Here is a 20993-nt window from a genome sequence, read left to right on the forward strand (position 1 = left end):
ACTACCAAATTAATATTATGCAAAGGATTTCAGACAGTTAAATAAACAATCTTCCATAAGATAGCATCTGTTTTTCTAAAGTGCCTCAGCTCAGTGGCAGAATTCAGAAGAAATGCAAGACTTAAACTTCTCACCACTGCTTACACTCAGTGCATCTTAGTGCCTTCTTTAAGGTTTATTTATTGTTCACTATGGATGCAGTTCTTACACAACTGAGTAATAATGCAACCTCTATCGTGACACTGAACGCTGCTTAGTTCAAGTATATCCCTTTCCCTCAGCATTCTCTTCTCCGTGGGTATGGCCAAACTTTCTTTCAAAGTACATACAAGTGTTTCAAAATACTTGAAAATGGAGAGCACGACGTGTGTTTTACTTGTTTACTTCATAATTGTCTTAAGGACAGATACTATTTAAGCTATATTCAGAAGTAATCATTTATTTCTTACATGGAAAATCAAACACAAACCAGCAACCTGAAAATCCAGTGCTGCTGTCTCTGTAGGCCTTGCCAAACAAGCTGGTGAATGATCTCACTTTGTGGAGGGGAGGAGATGTTGGTTTGGGTTCTGCCATCTCTCCTGAATGACTTGTCAACTGCATGCAGGCAAGGAGCTTTCTGCCTCTGATGTAATTTTCTAAAGCTCAGGCTCTTGCCTATTATACAGTACCTTAACTAGGGAGGAAGCAATGGCAAACATACTCATTCAGTAGACATGTATACATATTTCTCTTGGAGACTTAAGTTTCACAGTTCAGAGATGCTTCTGAAGATGATGCGGCTCACAGGCCGCAACAGAGCATCAACCCAGGCAAGACTTCACCCTCTGTCTAGCCTTTCCTCACAGAGGCAGACATCTTCATTGCTAACCTAGGCTTTTACCTCGGGATCGGGCAAGGTCCCGCAGGCACCTGGGCCCTAGGAGCACTGTCCCAGGAGCTCAGCCTGAAATGCCAGCAAAACTGCTTTCGGATGGCAAGAGCCTCGGCCCTCCCCTCTCGGGGGCGCTGGGCAGCGTGTGTTGTTCCCCCTTCAGCCAGAGTCACACGCACACCCGCTGCAGCAGGCAGCCGGCGCCATGTGCCTGACCCCCCGCGGGCAGAAGGCGACGGTTGGCACAGCAGGGCGACGGCGCGCGCGCGCGCGGCCCTTCCCCCTCCCGCTTCCGCCCGGCGACGGGGCGCTCTAGCCGCGGACGGCCTCCCCGCTCTATGCTGTGGGCGGCGGCGGCGGGGATGACGCAGGCGGGCGGGCGGGCCCCGTGATGGCCGGTGCCGCCGCGGTCGCGGTCGCGCTGTCCGTCGCCGCGCTGCCGGCCGCCGCCTCGCTGCCCGCTCGCTGCGCCGCCGCCGCCATGGCCGAGGAGGAGGCCCCCAGCGAAGGGTGAGTGCAGCGGGCGGCAGCGGCGCCGCGCCGGGCCGCTGCCTTGAGGGTGACCCTCGCCCTCCCTATAGGTGCCCTCGGCGCCCGCCCGGCCCTGCCTGTGGCGGGGGGCTCCTCCTCGCGCGGCTCGGCTTACCGCGCCCGGCCGGGGCGGCCCCCCAGCGTGTGCCCTGCCGCAGGGGCTGGCGTTCCCGTGTGAGCGGGTGTGTTTGGTAAGCGGGTCTCTGCCTCTGTCAGGTGCGTATTTTCCTCCGCGGCGTCGCGGTTCGCTGTGCGCCCGCCGTGCGCGGCCTCCCGTCCGGCCTCCCGCGCTGCCTGCCGCTTGTCCTGCCGCGAAGCCCTGCCGCGTCCTCCTCCTTTGCCTGCAGACGCAGCCCTCCTTTGCCTGCAGACGCAGCCCTCCTTTGCCTGCAGACGCAGCCCTCCTTTGCCTGCAGACGCATCCTTCCGCGTGCCGTCTCCAGGGTGATTCCGCCGCTGGGCGCACGCAGAGCCGCCTGGCGCTACCGAACCGTCCTCTGCTGCTTCGGCATCTGTGTGCGAACTTCTCAGTTCCTGTCCCGGGTTTTGTAACCGCAGTAGGTGCCTGCATGCTTCACTCACTGCCTTGCTTCAGCGTATGCACGCAGTAATTCTGCCCATCCTTCCTTTGCACCCCAGTCTCCTCTGTGCACACGTCTGTATATGCAGATGCCCCATGCTTTTGTGTGTCTTTGCAACTCTGTCTGTACAAATAAATATCCTACCTTCTTATTCCACATGTTCTGTGTTCATATGTTCATATGTTCTACCAGTTTTCCATTGTATTATGTGGTTTTAGTCCAAACAGTATTCTATCAGAGTATATCTAACTGTGCTGTAGTCCTACATATGCTGTATCTGCTCAGTCAGAGAAGTGTACGTACTTTGTATGTGCTACTTACAGACATAGGCGCAGAGCAGGCAGTAAAGTTTGTCAGTCTCTCTGCCACTCTACCATTATTCTTCTGTGTAATTCCTGATACAAGGTGGGGATGAGAGCGCATCTTCACAGAGTAAATATTTGCTCTCACTCTGACTTTTCTTCCTTTTTAGTACTGTACACCTACCTCATCTTCAGCTGTCTTCACTAAACTTTTCTTTCTATTTGGTGTCCCAGGACAGTCTCATTGACCAAACTAACTCCTCTGCTGTAGATTGTGCTGCCCTGTTCTTAACATGCATTTGATATCCCTAATATTTGTTTGTAACTACTGACTCACACCCTCATTATGTGCCTTCATTATAGCTATTAATCACTCTTCTGCCTGATGCTACGTAGTCCTGCACTGTATCTTCATACTAGGTACACCTAAATGGTTCCAAAATAAGTTATTAATCACTGCTCTGCTCTTCTTCTGTCCACATATTATTAATTGGTGTATATCTTCTCATGCCTTGTCCTTCAGTGTATGTTTTATTTCTCATTGTATGCCTCAGCTGCCAGGACAGACCTGTTATGATATCTTTCTATTGCTCTGAAATATACTTTTTGTCTTCCCTTGTCCCACTATAGAATATATAGTTATCCTATCTTTGAGTCTTTTTTATTCACAAAACATACTTCTTAATGTATCTACTGGTCACTTATCTCCCAATTTTCCATTGTATTATATGTTTTTAGTCCAAACAGTATTCTATCAGAGTATATCTAACTGTGCTGTAGTCTTACATATGCTGTATCCGCTCAGTCAGATAAGTGTACGTACTTTGTATGTGCTATTTGCAAACATTTTTCCCTTTATTCCTTCATCTCCATCCTTCAGGTAATGTATCACATGGCTGATTCCTGGCCCCCAGAAACCCACTCTTACTTTTTCCTTTTTTCTTTCTTTCCTTTCATAATTTTTTGAGGAAATCCACCTAAAATTCTTTAAGTACTGGCATGAAAATCATGCTGTGTACTCATGACTTCATATCCAGGATAATATTAGTTGCATGTGGTCATGTTACGTGTCTCTTCTGTTATTTTTGAAAGCTAGCTGCACCCTCAGTCTTGTTCTCTATTTAGCCCTTTTTACGAATTCTGGCTTTGATACTTCATCTTGGATGTTTTCTGCTGCCAGCTTAATTTGACCAAACCTGGACTATGCATCTTCTTATGCCTTCAGCTCCCTCTCATGCCTTTATGCCTGTATATACACAGCATTCTCTTTTTTAGTATAAGCTTCAAAGACTTTCCTTGCAAGCCCTGTGCCGTTTGGTCTAATCTGTATCTCTGTTCGGTCCTCCTTTCCTCAAACTTAAAACTGGTGGTTTTTTTAATATCTTTTCTTTACAACATTACTACTTGCATTTGAAACCACATTTCCCTTCTTGGTTCTGCATTCAGATGACTTTCTTATCCATTCACATTCATAAAATACACGACATTTGTAAAGCCTCTTGTTGATGATTTATAGGTTTTTTAAATCAGTCTCTTAAAATAGCTCTGCCTCAACCTGTTTTTGTTTATATGTTCATTCAGCGCATTAGCCTGAACTGTATTAGCTGCCTGATTTGATCACATGGAGTGCTGCTTAAATAGTGCCAAGTGCCATCAACTTCTGTAACCTGTCAGAATTGCAGGATTGTCATGTTAGATAATCTGGGCATAGGGTTAGGAATCACAGGCTAAATTTTCGAAAAGGACTGTGACGAATCTCTCATCATGGTTTGCTCAACTGGATAGCTTTTAAAGGGACTTGATTTTGAAGAAGTTGTCAGTGTCCCCCTTCTGAACAATCAGGGCATTTAAAGTGAATCTTTCAGAGTAAGCTTCCCAGTTCACTAAGACTTCTAAGATCAAAATCTCATGCTTTTTCTCCATAGTTTCAAAAAGTGCATTAGCTACAATGAAATGTTAATGCTCCAGGTTATTAGCACTACTGATCTGTTTCTAATATTAGTCAAAATTAGCATTTCTTCATCCTTTCAAGTTGAGCAAAGCTCAGTACCCAGAGAAAATTTATAAATGAGTGAAATGTGTTAAATACTTTTGGATTTAAAACTCTGTGACAATGAGAAGAAGAATTATTAGATACCATTAAAACCCTAGATTAAATTGTTAATGACAAGTATATCTGAAAAATAAATAGGAAGTTTACTTTATCTGCTTCAAAAGTTGGTGTTACTCATCTTGTTTTGCAGCATGCCTGGTTTGTTGAAATGTAGTAGCTATACAGGTATAGTGAAAACGGAACAGTGTCTCAGTAACTTCCTAGATGATCTTGAAGGATACTCATGACATTGTCCTAACTTGGAATGAAAAATTAATTAAACAAATGTTTTGAGTCTTCATCATGGAAGCGATTGCTTGGTTAACGTGTCACTTACTAACAACTCCCGAACCTCTTCACAGCCTTGAACCTTCTCTGTTTAAATTACAGAAGTAGATTTCTGTCTGTGAGGCAATCAGTCTAGCGTAATCCTTTTGCCAATATTGAATTCACTTATATTCACTCTGGTTTCAGCAGGACTATTTATGGCTTCTGATATAAGTAGTAGTAGCAGCTACTAAGTATATGTACATATCTGGGAAAAATCCCAAAGATGGAGCACTGTTTTCTTTCCCTCCGAGGTAAGTGGATTAACTTTCTTTGAGAAAAATAATGTAAAGGGGTCTGCACTTACTCGCTTACATCAAATTGTTTGCGTTTGGCCCGTAGTCTCACAAAATAGTGGTTTGGAATAATATTTAAAATTATATACTGTAAGTGTTACTGCAACACCAGTAATCACAATTATTTTTCCATTATCCTTCAGGCTTGTTTGTATTTTGATTGTTTAGGTATGTGGTTTGAAATCTTATAGTATTCGTTTTACAAATTATGGAAGCAAGTTACTTGATTAAAACAAAGAGGAATGTTGTATCAGACCTAATACAGCCTATGTCTGTCTCGTAGTGAGATGGTTCACACTGATATCATAGTGATATTAAAGCATCCTTTTATGGGGCAGTCTGAATTCAAATTTTTGCTTGCTTTCTTGCTGGTTTCAACATCTAGGTTCTAAAGCAAACCTTAAGCAGGTGGGCTGTTGAAAGCACAATCCTGCTTACTTTCCTTTGTGAAAGGAGACTTTTTCTAAAGGCTTGTCCTATAGCATGTATGACTAGCAGTGGGTCTGGGACTTGCAGCTTCCATTTTTTAAAGAGACAGTGAAACATAACAAATTCATTGTGATAGCGCATGTAAAAAAGGAAAAAGGAATGTTTCCTTCCTCTTTTCTGATTTTGTCTCTTTCACAGGTAGGGTTGTGTAAGTCGTGACCTCAGTGCTTAATGCCTTTTACATTACATTTTTGTAGTCATCTGAAAGTATATGTATGAGCAGGTTTTCAAGTATTTATAAGGTTCCCTCAAACAGTTTTCCTGTCCTTGTATGATTTTTGGAGAGGAGTGTCTGTGGTCATCAGGAAGATCTCTCTTCTCCCCCGACACAAACTCGAGGGAGAAAAGGAGAGATGGCAAAAAGATAGGAGCTATCTTCTCATTCCAGTGACAGAAGAAAGATGATCATGATAGTGTGTTTACTATCCCTATACAAGGAAGAATTTCATGTAAATGCTCCCTTGAGAAGCTTGAATAAGCACATTAGGGAATAGAACAGTAGTGTTCAGGCTTTTAGTCAAACATTACTGACAAAGGGGGGGAAAATTGTAGTGAATATATAGGAGTGGATGATCTGCTCTTTTCTTGTTTTTGACTGCTCTTTGGATTCTCTTGTTTATTGGATATTCCTTGAATCAAGTTTATGGCAGAGATTTAGAAGATAGTTTTTATTTGTTCATTTCTTCATTTTCTTTCCCCTTTCCTGGGTGGTCCTCCACTGTTACATGTGATGTACTAATCTCTGTGAAATGGATTTTTAGATTCAGATGGACCAATTTATATGTTTACCTGCCATCTTGCAAGCTCCTTCAGTGTAGCAGGAAATGATATGATAGAGCTGCTGGCAAGGAGCTAAAGAACCACAGCAGGGAGGAAATAGCAGTCGGTCAAGATGTGTTCATGAGGCCTCAGGGAGGCCCCTGAACTTCCTTTCACAGTTTATTAAAGAAAAAAAAAAATGGGCACGACACACTTTCCATTTATAGATCAGCAAACACATTTTTATGATTTTTTCAGGGAATTCTTTAGTGCTTCATAGTTCTATATGATTCTTAAGGCAGACTGCCTCAGGAATCATAATCTAGAGGTTTGAATACCACGTTACAAAAAAATTTTCTCCTCTGCTCTTTCTGAAATGTGTTCTTATATTAGACAATATGAAAGAAGCAATACCAATGTACTCTGGAGAGCTGCAGAAGGTCTTTCCCCCTCAGCAGTTCTTTTCGAGCAACAGGGAATCTTTCCCATTGCCCCTTTCCAGTTGCATGTGATGAAAACACTGGTTCCCATCCTAGGCGAAGCAGTATTCAAGTGCGTGGTTTTCCCTGTCAGTACTAGGCCTGAAGGTAATCCCAGGTAATCTTCAGCTGTGTTACATGTGGTTCACGCTTCAAATATCTAATAAATGGACACAGAATTCTTATAGATGCCATTACAGAGAACATACTTTTAATATCTTGCCTGAAGTTGTCCATTCCTGCTCTCCTTCAGTGATTATCTGGCTGAGTCATCTGTTGTAGTAGAAATCCCGTGTTAAAAATCCTGCTAGGTTTACCAGTCATCTGGCTCAAGTCTTTACATTTCAGAAAGACGATGAGGAGTGGAGGGGGGAAGACAGCAGTTATACAGTAGCTTTTCAATTACATGTAGGATGTTACTAAAGGGGGGTAATGCAGGATTAATAAGCAACATTAGGAAGTCTGCTACTAACACTGTGGATAAAGTGGAAACTTTTATGTTTACCAAGCGAACAGTCTAGTATGGAAATTACCAAACTGGGATCCCAGCCCCTGTAAGTGAAGTTATAAGCCCAATGGAAATTTAAGTGGACTCTCAAACTGAGAAGGTAAACTAGCTTTGGAGCTACTACTGGAAAGATTTGGGGATAATAGTCTAACACAAACTTTTGCCAGTGTCACATACCTTTGGATAAATTCTAAGTTTTTTAGAGGCTGTTTGAAGATCAGTGTTGTGCCAGAGTTCTGTTCTTTTGTTGTTGACATTATACTAAGCCTTGCCTTCTAGGCCCAGTTGGAAACCTACTCCTTGAAAAAGGACAGTGTCCATGCTGAGCAGATCTCCACAAGCTACAGTTTTTCTGAACATTACTGAGAGAATCAGAAGAACTTTCCTGGTTGATGAGGAGGGGGGAAAAAAAGAGGGTCTAATAATTTATCTGATGGCTTACAAAGATTGCTTGATGAGGAAACTTTGATTTTCATATTTCATAACTTTTCAGTGTTTACTTGCAACGCTGACATTCTTTCAGGATAGGGTTTTGTCCATAATTTGTATTGACAGCAAGAGAGAGGAGGGCATGGGAAGAAGGGTGAGTAGCTCAGTTTATATTGGCACCAAGAGATCCAGATGAGAAGCTGAACAGCAGGAGAGAGGTCAGTGGAGAAGAGAGAGATTTGTGAGTCAGTGAAGCTGTGTAATGGGATGAGGTCACTCTGGAATGAGGTTAAGAGGGTAAAAGAGGAGGAATTTAAGGGTAAAGCCTTGAGTGACAAGAAGAAAACATGGAAATCAATGGTGAAGGAGGAAGACTTTCTGAATGAGTTATAACAGAAAACTGAGGATCATGTGAGACTGCAGAAATGAGCAAAAAGTATATCCCAGAATGCTTTCCCTAATAAAGTCGCAAGAGGATCTATTGTTACTGAGAAAATCCATTCATACATTGCAGTGAGGAAGAAAAAGGTATTAAAATGGAAAAAAGAGATGGAGTGGCCTAATACTAACAGACTATTGTTGAACTTTTTTCTTGATTACATTTAGTAAGTATTATTATACATGAGCCTAAAGGCTTATTAATTGTATATATATATAATACTTTTCCATAGCAGAACATTTGAGGCAATGGCTTTTTAGACTTGTTCATCTTCTTACCTGTTTTTAAGGTTATTTACACTTTTCTTGACATCTAAAAATTTTGCAATGTAGGCATGCAAGCAAAACTATCTTCGAATTTCTGGGAGAATGGGAGGGACTATGCACTTCCTAGACAATATTCATGAGGATTTTCTAAGAAGTGGAGACTAGGCTCAGTAGGCCAAAACATTGAATGCTGCAGCTTGACATAGGAAGAAGTAACACTATGTTTAAAAAAAAAAAAAAAAAAAAAAAAAAAAAAAAAAGGATGATGTAGATGATATTCTAATGGTGTGCAGTGAAAGGCTGTGGTATGAATGTGGCTTGTGTATAGCATGTTTGGAGCTAAGTGAAATAACTGCATGCTTTAGATAGTCTTTTATCAGTGTTCTTACGCAGTTCTTTATGGAAAAATAAAACTATATATCCATCTCCTATGTAAGTTGTGATCCAAATTGTGTGTAGGAATAAGGAATATAGACTAAAGATAAGTGGGGTAATGGGCAATTATGCAGATTTACAAAAGATGCTTGTTACATATATATTTTATTCTTGTTCAGTTTGATGCAATTCAGGGATAGTCTGACATGTGGGCCTCTGGCAAGGTTGGTATTAGAAGGCTGATAAATAAGGTAAACAGTACTTGCTTATTTTTTTAATATGTTATTTATTTATTTTATTTGAGGTTATGCAATATCCGAAGGACATCAAGAGTATATCAATAGGTGAATGAAATGAGAGTAGTAGAGTTGTGTAATACCTGAAAAATATCATTTTATTTATTTTAGTAATACATTTCTTCAAAAGTTCTTCATGTGATGTACAATGTGATATTTGTAAAAACAATTACTGTGGCAATGCCAGGTTCTATCAGATTTGAATTTCCTGTGGTGGAGCTGAAGGGGTGTAGATCCTCACTAGTATCAAAGCTGTGCTATGTGCATGATCTCTGTCACGAGGCTGAGCAGTTGTAGTGTGACTGTGCAGCTCCCCCTTCCCTCTCCACTGTATCTGCATCTTTATCTGTGTATACTGTATTCTTTCTTGCATGGTCTATAGTTGCTAATATGGTTTTTTCCTAGATCATTGATTTTAGCTTTTAAATTGAGATACAATGAATCATTAGAAAAGATGGAAGGCAATAATTGTTAGCAGTTAGAATACTGTAAAGTTTTTAAGGGGAAATGCTTGCGTGTTAGGGAGTATGTTGTAAGTTAGGGAGGAACAGTGTTACTGAGAACTTTTTAGGATTAATTAGTTCTCTGCTCTGTAGTATATTTGTGACCTGGCTTTAACCGGACTATGGAGTTAGGACAGGAGTTTATCTGGTGTTTTGAAGGAAGATAGAACACTGCAATTTGGGGGGGATTTATAGTCAGTTGACAGTGATAGGAGTAAGGAATAGCTGCATGACCACAAGCATGTTTTCCTCATTCCTGCAAGCATTCTTAATGGTTTCTTGCATTAAGCACTAACGCAATTTATTTTGTAAGCAGTATGGGTGTTACAGGGTGTGGGCTTAGGCTTCTTTATTGTGGTACTCACTCAAAGAGCATGTGCCACTTACCTCTGTGTCCTGGAATGTGTACCTGCACATACACCTAGAAATGGGATGGAAGAAATGATAATAAGGTATAGAAAGGATACATGTGGATAAAAAGTGAAAGGCAGTACTGGGAGACAGAGAATAAAATGTGTTCGTGGTGGGAAAGCTCACCTATGGCTGAGGTTCAGCATGGGAGAGAGCAAAACTTAAGTGCTCTCCACTGCCTGAATGCTCAGGTTTCTCAAATTAATTTTAACATCATGAGGAACTTGAATATCACTAAGATAGCCAGAAAATACTTATTGTTCATGATTTACCTTATTTATGTTCTCCGGTTAATTTTAGTGTTAGTCCTGTGTAGCACTGCTCATATAAGTAGAGAGAGTAATAAAATTTGCCTCTGAATTTTTACATTAATTTTGATGTTGAATGTTCTGAATACAGAGTTCAAGATGCAGTAAATACATGAGAAATGCATTGTTTTTGCCTCTGACCTAATGTAGCAATATTCTGCAATAACCTACCATGGGCCTTTTGTTGAAATGGGGCTGATGTACATTACACTTCCTAGAAATATTATGCAGAGATTTTTAAAACATTATTTTCCATTTTAATGTTACTGAAGTAGCCAAGAGTTTCACAACATTTAATTGCATGGAACATCTTGGCTTGAAATTTTTCTAAACAGAACTTTATAGGCAGGCTTATAATGCTATCTGGGGAAAAAAGTGGTTTCCTTTTTAACCATAGAACTCATTTACACCAATTTCATATATTTTTTGTCACTTCATGAAAATGCTGAACAGACATTTGTTAAAGGATTAGGGTTTTTTTGTGTACCTTTCCCACACCCCTAATTCTTACTTCTGTGTCTCACCTTTTTAGTATGCTCCTCAAGGTCTTGATGTCCCTGAGGATTGCAATATTTTTGGTCTTTTTATGGAATAATCATGAAGTGGATCAATGGAATAAGTTTCTTCTCCTGATGTTTGTCTGTAATTGCCAGAACTTAACTTTTGTCCTTGGAACATCTCATTCAAATTACTTTTGTGGTTACTGCATCTGACTTCTACTGTACATGCAAAAGCTGTGCCCCTGGATATGCAGTGTTTGCAATAAGACTCACTGTGCATAGATTATGTATGCTGGAAGGATTCTGACTGCATCCATCATTCTCAGAAACCTGAAGCACTGAAGGACATGTTGTGCTTTGGGGGCAAAAATGAAAGACTACAAGAAGGACTCCTTACAGTGGTTATATTGTTAAAGCTTTCATGAAACCATATCCTGAGCCTTGTCCCTGAGATGTCCCTGGCCAGTTAAATTCAAACTATCTGACCAAGGCCGTGGTTATGTGTTACTCTCTGTCAGTGGCAACTCTGGCTTAAAAGCTTGCCACCTTCCACCTTGCCTCACTGGTCAGGCTTTTTCCACCTTGTTAGGCCATAGCTTTGCCAGTTGACTGTTTCATCTCTCTCTCAGCTGGATATCTGGAATGATCTGGTTTAAAACATAATTTCTCCTTAGGCTGAATCATTTCAGAAATCTCAGTTAGAGAACAGCCACAAAAATAGCCAAACTGGCCAAATGGAGCAACTAGTAAGCTTTTAGATCTGATTTGCTGCCAGTGGTGATGGCCATAGAATCAGGCATTGCATCTCCCAGGTTACCTCATACTGACTGTGTCAGGAATGAAAATGCAGAAATAGGATGCTTCTCAGAATTAGACTAACATACAGACTTCTTTGTGTTTTATCTTCCTCATTTAAAAATAGGCTTTTCATTACTTAACAAACTAACGTCAAAGATTAACGCCAGTCAACTTAACCAGGCAAAGGTTTATGTCTAGTACATCTTTCTTTGCTGCTCCTTGTCATCAGGTTCTTGTGACTGTGGCTTTAAAAACACGTTTTCATGATTTCAAATGCTAGTTTGAAATAGCTTTATTGCATTTTTCTCCCAAGTATTTTTTTCCAGTGCTTTGTTAAACAACCTACAATCAAGGGAAATACTCCTGGGAATAACTAGAGAACACTGTGGAACTTGAGTATAGTGAATGCTGCAGAGAGAAATATTTTTTCTGTACTTCAGATGATAGTGTTCTGTATGTAATAGTGTTGCTTGTAAACATTAACAAAGAAACACTTTTTTATTGCCATAATCAGCCATGTAAACAGCATTCAGTATTCTGGTGTTGCAGGCCATTAAATTAATAAAATGGGGAAGAAAAAGTGTACAACTTTAGCTTAGGCATAAATTAGCCAGATGTAAACTTGTATTGTTTTAGCTTGTTCCATAGCTAAAATCTTGGTAATTTGCAACATTATCTGTAGAAATACAATTTAAAAATATGTTAAGCCCTAATTTTCCCAGTGATATCATTCGTAAGTCCAGTGTTTTACAGCTGCTTCAAGTGACAGGAAATTCTGTTTTCTGCACTCCTGACACAGATAGATGTTTCAATGCCTACTTTTTGGTCTATACTGAGAGTTTTAGTTACTTTACTAATTTCAAGATACTTTGTGAAAAGCAGATTTTATAATCAGCACCATAGAAAAATCTCTGTGTATGTCATCTCAGTAGGTCAGTAACTTGTGGCAGATCATCTTGTAGTAAATGGTATTGCTCTCATTTACTCTGATTCAGTGGAGTTCTGTCACTTTGTTTTTTTGTTTTGTTTTGTTTTTTTAACACACAGGCTTTCCACAGATTATTACATCTAGCTGTACAACAGTTTTGTGCATAGGCCATACATTCTTAAATTAAAATCTTGAAAAGTGAGAGAATGTGCTGCATATATGTGTATTTATATCTCCTAGATAGAGTTATAAACAACCGTTATTGAACATTGAAACTGTCTTTATATGGTAGGGCTTCTCTTCAGTAATCCACATCACAAGCCAGAAATCAGGTGGACTACTCAGCAGTTTGAGTGTCTACTTCAGCATAACAAGAGATGTTCTCAGTCATTCAGTGTTATCCAGGTTTTCATGAGCTTTTTGTTGAGTCTGTCAAATTTTTAACTGGCCATAAATCCATCAATTGTCTTGCTTGTAATTGTTTCTCACCAAATTAAATAGCATTAATCAAACTGACAGAATGGTAGTATGGGGAGTTACCTATTTGCCACATTCTTCACCTGATTTGACCTAATTAGTAGAGGTGGATGGGTGGGTCAGGTTCACTGTGCCTCTGCCTCTGCTTGATTCTTAGTTCTTTCAAAAGTTACCCTCAGGGAATTTTAGTTGAGCTGGGACAGCAAGTATGTGATTCAAATTAACATTCAAGCAGCTAAGGAAAAGAAGTACTATCCTTAGTTGCACTTTACACACTATGCAATTATTCTTTACTCCCTAGATATCTGCAGGCAGTAATCATTATTTATTTTTCACACCTGTATCCCTTCTTATGTTTGTACAGATAAAGAGTATGTTTTATAAATGTGAAGTTGTCTGCTTTGCTGTAAGGCGTTCTGGTATTCTCTAAATCCTACTACTTTCAGCCTGGCCATGCTTATGTATGAGACTCCCTCAGCCAAGCAGACTGTAGTTGACAGCTCAGTCAAAAAACATGTCCACAATATATTTCTTGGTTGAGTGGAAGAAGATTTCTGCAATTTTCTCAACTTAGAATGAACTTGTTTGGATGAATAGATTTTTCCTCTACCTCCAAAAAGCTACAACAGGAGCATTTTTGTGTTTGGGTTTGAGTTGGGAAGCTGTAGTAACATTCCCCATTGCTTTTAAGCCTTAGTAGAAAGAACAGCAGAAGCACACTGCTGCCTGATCATCACCTTCCATTAATTCTTTGATTTTTCTTTTTATATATATCGCCAGGGACTCTTGAAGTCTTAAGCCATTTCAGACTACTTAGAATAATCAGTTAAAAAGGGAGCAGAAATACAATTAAGAATTATGTGCCTGGACACCTTAAAAGAATATACCCTCTCAGCTTTGAAATTTTCCTGTGGGAAAGAGTAGCTGTGAAGTTAGGTCTCATTTTCCAACTTCAAGTTGTGGAGTTTGTGCCTTTTCATACCAATGGAGTTTGATGGTTGTGCTATTTATAGACAGTGTCTCCTCTGAGACTAGTGTATTTGGGAGTCTAGTTTGACTTGCTCCTTTTGGGAAGTTGCTCCCTCAGAACATCCACATTATTCACTCTTGGTTGATTGTCCAGCTCTGGAAACAGATGATGTAAAATCTTTGTGCACCTCCAGAAAAAGGCCTTCATTAACTTATCTGGAGAACCAGAGTGGCATGGTGAGTGCTTTCTAAATGAGGTCTCAAACTCAGTGTCCAATTGATTAAAAATGGAGAGGAGTCTGGCAAAATACACTGAAATCAGTTCACAGCATAGTTAATAAGCATCACACCCTGTGAGGCAAAGTGAGATTGTTATACATGTTGACTAATCATAAAAATTTTGATTTTCATCAGACATCTCTTTCCTTTCATGTATCCTGCAAGAGAATCTCCTGTTTCGGGTGGTTCACAAACATCCAGCTCACCCAGTAAAAGAAAGAATATTGTACTTGATTAAGCAGCGTTTCTCTTTAGTTAAACAACGTCGTATGGTATTCTTTTGTTTGTTTTTGATTGTATATTGAATAATGATGTGATTGGGGCTGTCTGTGACTCATCCAGTGACAGCCTGTCGTGGGGGAATAGACCTTCTCCATATCTAAAGCCATTTAGTGGTTGTCTCTGGGATTTCATATTACATTCTGGTCTTCTGTCCCAAATGAGTACAAGAAGTTTGAAGTTAGCAGCAGTTAGGTAACAACAGTGGTCTGTTACCAAAGCGCGTGGGTTCTTTGAGCACCAAGGGGGCCAGCAAATCCTCTCCTGCTCCCCACTGATTTTACCTGCCTCCAGAGCTCCATGCTTTTCTAGGTGACTGGGAAGGTAAGTGACTCCAGATGGGGAGTGCAGGAAGATTCCTATGGCATGGCTGTGCCCTACTGATTATTACTTATTTTAGCAGGGATGTACAAACTGGTTTATGTTACTGCTCAGCCACAAAAGAAAATATAGGTTACATTCCACTAGTTAAGTACCTTGGTAATGTGATGTGTGACTGCAATGCGTACAATCACTATGAAAATGATAGCAGTGAATGAAATCTTTAGTTTTTTCATATTTTATTTCCATTTTTGGTGGGCAAACTCATGGAAGGTCCATTCTTTACTTTTTGGTATTGCATAACTGGTTTAACTTTATATCATAGAGGTAAAAATGGTAAGTCTTATAAGCAATTAACATTCTTATGTTCATTTAGAAGACACATTTAGCACAGATGTACAAAATAAGTTATACCTTTGGAAGACTGGAATGTGCCTATGCCAAAGAAATTATTCAAATATCAGAATAAATAGTTGATTGTTCTGCACATATAGATAATACCTAGCAATGTGATAAATTGTTTTTGGAAGGTGAGTGTGAGGAAGAGCAAAGGAATAAGCCTTGAACATAGGTAACTAAATATTTTCTACCTAAAATTCTTCCCATCACTTTCTTGACAGGACATCTTCTTCATTTACTCTCTCAGTTCAGAAATTACAGAACCACCAAATTCCCAACATAATTTTACTATAAGCATTTCAGCTTGCTTACTTTATTCATCAAGGTGTACATATGTGATGTCTTCTCTGAATGAAAATCTCAGTATTTATAAATAGTACTGATAACTAATAGATGAGAGTGAGCATCTATAATGTTCCAACCTCCTCATTCTGATGCCATTTTCTGAATATTTTTCTTCAGTATCCATGTGTCTCCCTAGGACTGGGAAATAAAATCTTGGGGCTGCGTACTTTGGATTTAATTTTTATTTCCTTGTGGTCATATCTTTGCACTGTCTTCATGTTACAGTTATACGTTTCTATAAATAAATAAATAAATAGACTTCTTTTTGGACTTTTGGGTAATGCAGGGGTTTCCCTAAAAAGAAACATTTCATATTGTTTTAGTCTGAGGGAATTAGTGACTAGGTTTTGTACTTCTGACTTGGGAATTGTGAAAGAAAATGTGTAATTCAACACATCACTAGAAAAAAAGGTTTGGCTTAAAAGGGTAGTGACATAACTACTGTTTAATATTTTATCTAAGTAGTTCATAAAATTGGACACAGTTATATAACACAATACTGTTAAACTCAGATTTAACAGTTATTTGCTGGCTATATTGCTTTTGGCTGGTATCAGCTTTAATCTCTCAGAAATACTACTTTTAAAGAGATAAGTATGTGGATTAATGTGGAAGCAAATTACTTGGATACCGATTCCTGTAAGATGCTGAGTTTTTTCAGTTCGTAGATTGCATGAGGCCTCTGAAAGAACATATGGCCTTCATTTTCAAGTTCTCAGAGACTACGCCATTAAAATGATTCCAGAATTCTGGTGGTTTAGGAAGATTATTTACAGAAAAGCCAGATATCAGTATGATTCTTAGAGAAGTAAACTGTATTGGATAACAGTGGGTGATTGGTTGATGAATTCTTTTTGCTCAGATGCTTATCTTCTGATGTCCCCTAATATGTTTCTAGGAATCTGAACTGTGCTGCTTGCAATTGCTTTGTGCGTTCTCAGAAAACCTGCCATATTGTATCATAAATTTAAATAGTCATGCAGCTGTGATAGCTCAAGCCCCTGGAAGGGTGGGGGAAAAGATCCTTTGGATAAAGAACTTGAAAGGCCAGACCTGTAATTTGTTTTTAATGTGTTCTGTAAACTCTGAAAATGTGGACATTGGTAACTTTTTGGTCTTTAACATGAACTGTTGTATAATTAATACTTCAGCATTCAATCTTTAAAATATTGTAACCAACTGGAAAGCAATTCAATCTAGGTAAAATGAGCTAAAGAAAGAAAAATGATTGTGAACTCGGTGACCTCCTCTTTTTCTCTGTAAGTAAGGGTCCAGGGTCCTACAGTTGCAACCTTCTCCCTGAAAGAAGTAGCCTGAGCCAGTTTAAGGATAAAAACAGGTGAGAGAGGGAAAAGAGAATTCAATCTTGAAAAAAGGAGTGAATTAGCACCTGGGAAGAGTTGTTGCTCTAAGATGTGGTTACAACATTAGCTTGGAGTTCTGTTAGGGGTACTTGAAATTGCAGTTTTATTTTCCTCTGTGACTTTGTTTCTAAGTTTATAATGATGGCCCTTGTTTTTTTGCTTTGCTGGAATAAACCTGCTTGGGTTTCACCTGTTAAATTTACCTGGTGTATGAGTCAATTCAGATGAAGCTGGCAAACACAAGGTGTATTGCTTTTTTGGAAGTAGTTCATGCAGAGTAGTGTGTGTGTGCAGGCAAACCTCCAAGGGAATTTAAAAGGAGCCTGGAAACTCCAGGAATTGTGTCATATTTCTTGCCAAGCTTTTCGGGTCAGTGTGAGGACCGATGACTCCAGATTCTCAGGAGAAGCCTGCTCTGACGGAGATAGATCAGTGCATTCTGATAAGGAACAGATAATGGAGAGACAGCACACTGTTCAAAGAACAGCCCTGATCATTGCACCACCACAAAAAGGAGAAAGTGAATTCCTTCCTGCAGCTCACTGGTGTCCTACATGATGTGTAACAGTCGTGTTCTTTCATGAAGAGCAACAAATGAAGCTCCTTCAAAGCTTCAGACAGTGTAGAATGTGATTATCTTACTCAAGATATTTATATTCTTTATTGCTATTGTAGGTCAGGATGGCTATTCAGCTGGCTTCCTGCCTGGTGTCCCACATCACTGCTACATCTTAAAGAGGCTGAAGACAGAATGCTAAAATGTAAGTCTGTTTGTTCTTTAATAAGATTTATAGATATGACTTGTTTTTCTGTAGATTTCCATTAAAATAATTTAAAAAATTTTTAAATGTGGCTTCTGCACTGTGATGAAATAAACAGGTTTAGAAATAGATTCTCAGTGTTACTTTGTTTGTGATATTTGATCCTAGCATCTTTGTTTTGAAAGGAATCTCCTATTTCAAACATCGGTTTCCATAGAAAGTACTTTATATTTTGTCAGTCACATCTAGCAACATCAATTTTTTCCCCCTTTTTCTTCAGGTATTGCAAGCACATACAATAAACGGTATGTGTACCTATCTAATGGAAATAAAATATGGACACTGACATTCTCTCCGGACCTTTCACATAAAACCCCGCTCGTTCTTCTTCATGGGTTTGGAGGAGGTGTTGGACTGTGGGCTCTCAATTTTGAAGATCTCTGTGAAAACAGGACCATTCATGCTTTTGACCTCTTGGGATTTGGACGTAGCAGTAGACCACACTTTGACAGTGATGCTCGGGAAGCAGAAAATCAGTTTGTGGAATCCATAGAAGAATGGAGAAGGGAGGTGGGGTTAGAAAAAATGATTTTACTCGGACACAACCTAGGTGGATTCCTGGCTGCTGCTTACTCATTAAAGTACCCATCAAGGTATGTGAAAATAAAGGAATGAAGGAATTCCTTTTCTATATTTGACTAGTGATTTTACCACTGATTTAATTTGATCAGGCTGTCTATAGATTAAATAGATGACGGTGTTGATTAAAAGAAACATGATACTGAGTTTTAAGCCCGAAGTATTAATCATGAGTTTTGTTCCCAGATGACTAGAAATATAGATATATTAGAAATGCTTCAAGTGTACTTTTCTGTACCTTATTGGTTTGATTCCATATCACTTTGCCATGCTGTAAGGCTAAATAGAAAAGATCATATTTACGTGTTAATGTTTCATGGCATCTCTGATCAAACTTAGGTTTGTCAAGGGAAAAGAGGCGTATTTCTGCCAAACTTCCCGTTATCATGGATAACAATGCAACTTACGAACCTGATCCCCCGAAGTAATTCATGCCTGTATGCTGGCAGTCAGCTTGGTGGCAGCATGATTATATAAAAATAATTTTGGCAACTGCTTGATTTAAATTGTCTGTATACCACTTCATATTTCTTTGTTGGAAAATAATCCAGCTGCAGCAGTGTTGTAATTGTATCCATCAGCATTTTCTGCAGACACATCATGGTCAACAGCTAATCCATTTTTTTCCCTAAACTGATAACTTGCCTCTTTTTTTACATAGCCTGGTTATATAGACTCTGACAAACTAGGATCCTACCAGCTGAGATCCTTCTGCATCAAGAAAGGACATTGTTTTTGTCTAGATAAGCTTAATGGGCTCCTGATTCCAGTGTGTAATCTGTGCAAACAAGAAATTTTTATATACAGTTCTTATTAACTTAGTTCAGTACAGTTCTTATTAACTACTCTTTTATCGCTCTGTATGGGTCAGAATGGAAAAAAAATATCAATACCAAAGAACATATTTTAAGACGCATCAGATTTCTGATATGATTTATTTTTTATAATATATGATTGTTGAGTTGGGCTAAAAGTGTGAATATAAGTCTAGCTTTCCAAATGTCATAGCAGATTGTATACTATACAGAATAAATAGCTTATTCTTTTATATACTGTTAATTTACACTATATGCATACCTTTCTCTCTCATTTGGAGATTTTAAAATAAATTTATAAATCATTTTTTCCTAAAACAGTGGCTGCTTCTTTCCAAGTGGGTGACAGCTGGCGCATACTGTTAGAAATGATGTTTGAGAGTAGGTGTGTGCCTAAATCCGGAATTCCAGCGAAGTGCAGTTCGAGAAATGCTGTCCTGTGCTTTGGAGATATAAACATCTTATCCTTTTGGGCATACAACAACTTTAGCTAACTGGAATTAGTTTCCTGTAGGAGTCACTATACAAGTTGCTTGTTCTTTCTTCTGGAGTATTTATAGATGGCCCCTGTAGGATGGAGTATTGTTTCTGTCATCTGATTTAGATTGAAAGGGACACTTCTGTGTTTTCAGGCTTCCCTGTGCTTAAGTTGAGGTTTAACTAATTTGGGAGGGTTTTAGTCTGCGCTCTCGTGTTACTAGTATTGTTTCTCTGAAATTAGACTAACACTCTTTCAAACTAGCACACTTACTGGTAGGGTCTTAAGACAGTGTTGGATCAAGTGATAAATATAGGGCAGCCTTCAACAAGATTATCTAACAATGCATTAGAAGCTTAAAGGATTCTCGATACATATTGTTAGGAAAGTAGATCTGTTTCTCCAAGCCTAGATGATCTATTAATTTACAACGTAGTACTAAAATTGTGCATGGAACATCATCATACATCATTATCTGAGATTGTTAGTTCAAAAAGCTTCCAATGTAGAAGATTCTTGGTGAGGTGGTGGGGAACCATGATTTTCAAATAATGCAACCTCTGGACTATTACTTTTGGAAGTATTTCTCATGGTGAGGTTCCCTTTGTCCTTGATCATCTTTTAGGCTTGATTACCAAAAGGAGGAATGCAAAACAGGGAGGACACTATTAAGAAACCAAAGCTGAAAGGAGCTTACTCTGTTTTTATTTATGTATATGATGTGTTACGTTTAATACTATAGTTTGTGCATAGAATGTTTAGTAGTCCTGAACCGCTTCTCATTGCTTGAACTCCTCAGCCTTCCCGTCTCTCCTGCTTGTTTTATATAGCTAAATTCTACCCTGTCCTCTGTTACCATTCTTGTATACTGCGGTGTGCAAATACATTCGTGGCTGAACTGACAGCTGAGAAACATCTTTGCAAGCTTAATCTTTTTCAACCCTTCATTTCAAGCACTGATTTTTGGTTTCCCAAATGATTATAGTCCAGAAATAGCCTTCAGAATCACTTCTGATATCATTTTAGACATTAAGACAACTCTGCTATATTTAATATCTAATCTCATGGCTTTGAAAGAGAAGGAAGTCATGAAGAAAAAAGTAAAGATAATGAAGCTGTACCATATGCAAAATCACCTTAAATATGCAAAACTGTAGTGAACTGTAGTGTAGTGTAGAGTCACTTTTTCAGAAATCAGCAGTGTCTGGTACAGGCCTCCTACAGTAGGTGTTTTATGGGATTAAATAGAAAAGGATGATTCCAATCCACCAAGATGAAATAAATTTTTTGCTTGAAGGGGACTCACAGGATGAAATGATTGGTAGTTGCTTGTGCTGGAAACTCCTACTATGCTTTCTGTACTGAGATTCCTTTGA

General features: G+C 39.1%; 1 protein-coding gene across 3 annotated transcripts in view; it reads left to right on the plus strand.

The window, feature by feature from the left end:
* Positions 1 to 1215: 1215 nt before the first annotated feature.
* The window catches only part of ABHD5 (abhydrolase domain containing 5, lysophosphatidic acid acyltransferase), a 29735-nt gene continuing 9957 nt past the window's right edge, over positions 1216 to 20993 (plus strand). Inside the window, exons 1-3 of one of the 3 annotated variants that reach the window (XM_026098680.2) lie at positions 1216 to 1384; positions 17600 to 17685; positions 17966 to 18338. In XM_026098680.2, coding sequence (XP_025954465.2) covers positions 1266 to 1384; positions 17600 to 17685; positions 17966 to 18338 — 578 coding nt within the window. In that variant the 5' untranslated portion in view covers positions 1216 to 1265. Of the gene's footprint in view, positions 1385 to 1499; positions 1622 to 4671; positions 4962 to 17599; positions 17686 to 17965; positions 18339 to 20993 lie in introns of those variants that run through there. The other 2 variants (XM_026098681.2, XM_026098679.2) reach the window with 2 other exon arrangements.

This window comes from Dromaius novaehollandiae, chromosome 2 (assembly GCF_036370855.1).
Source record: "Dromaius novaehollandiae isolate bDroNov1 chromosome 2, bDroNov1.hap1, whole genome shotgun sequence".
NCBI lineage: Eukaryota > Metazoa > Chordata > Aves > Casuariiformes > Dromaiidae > Dromaius > Dromaius novaehollandiae.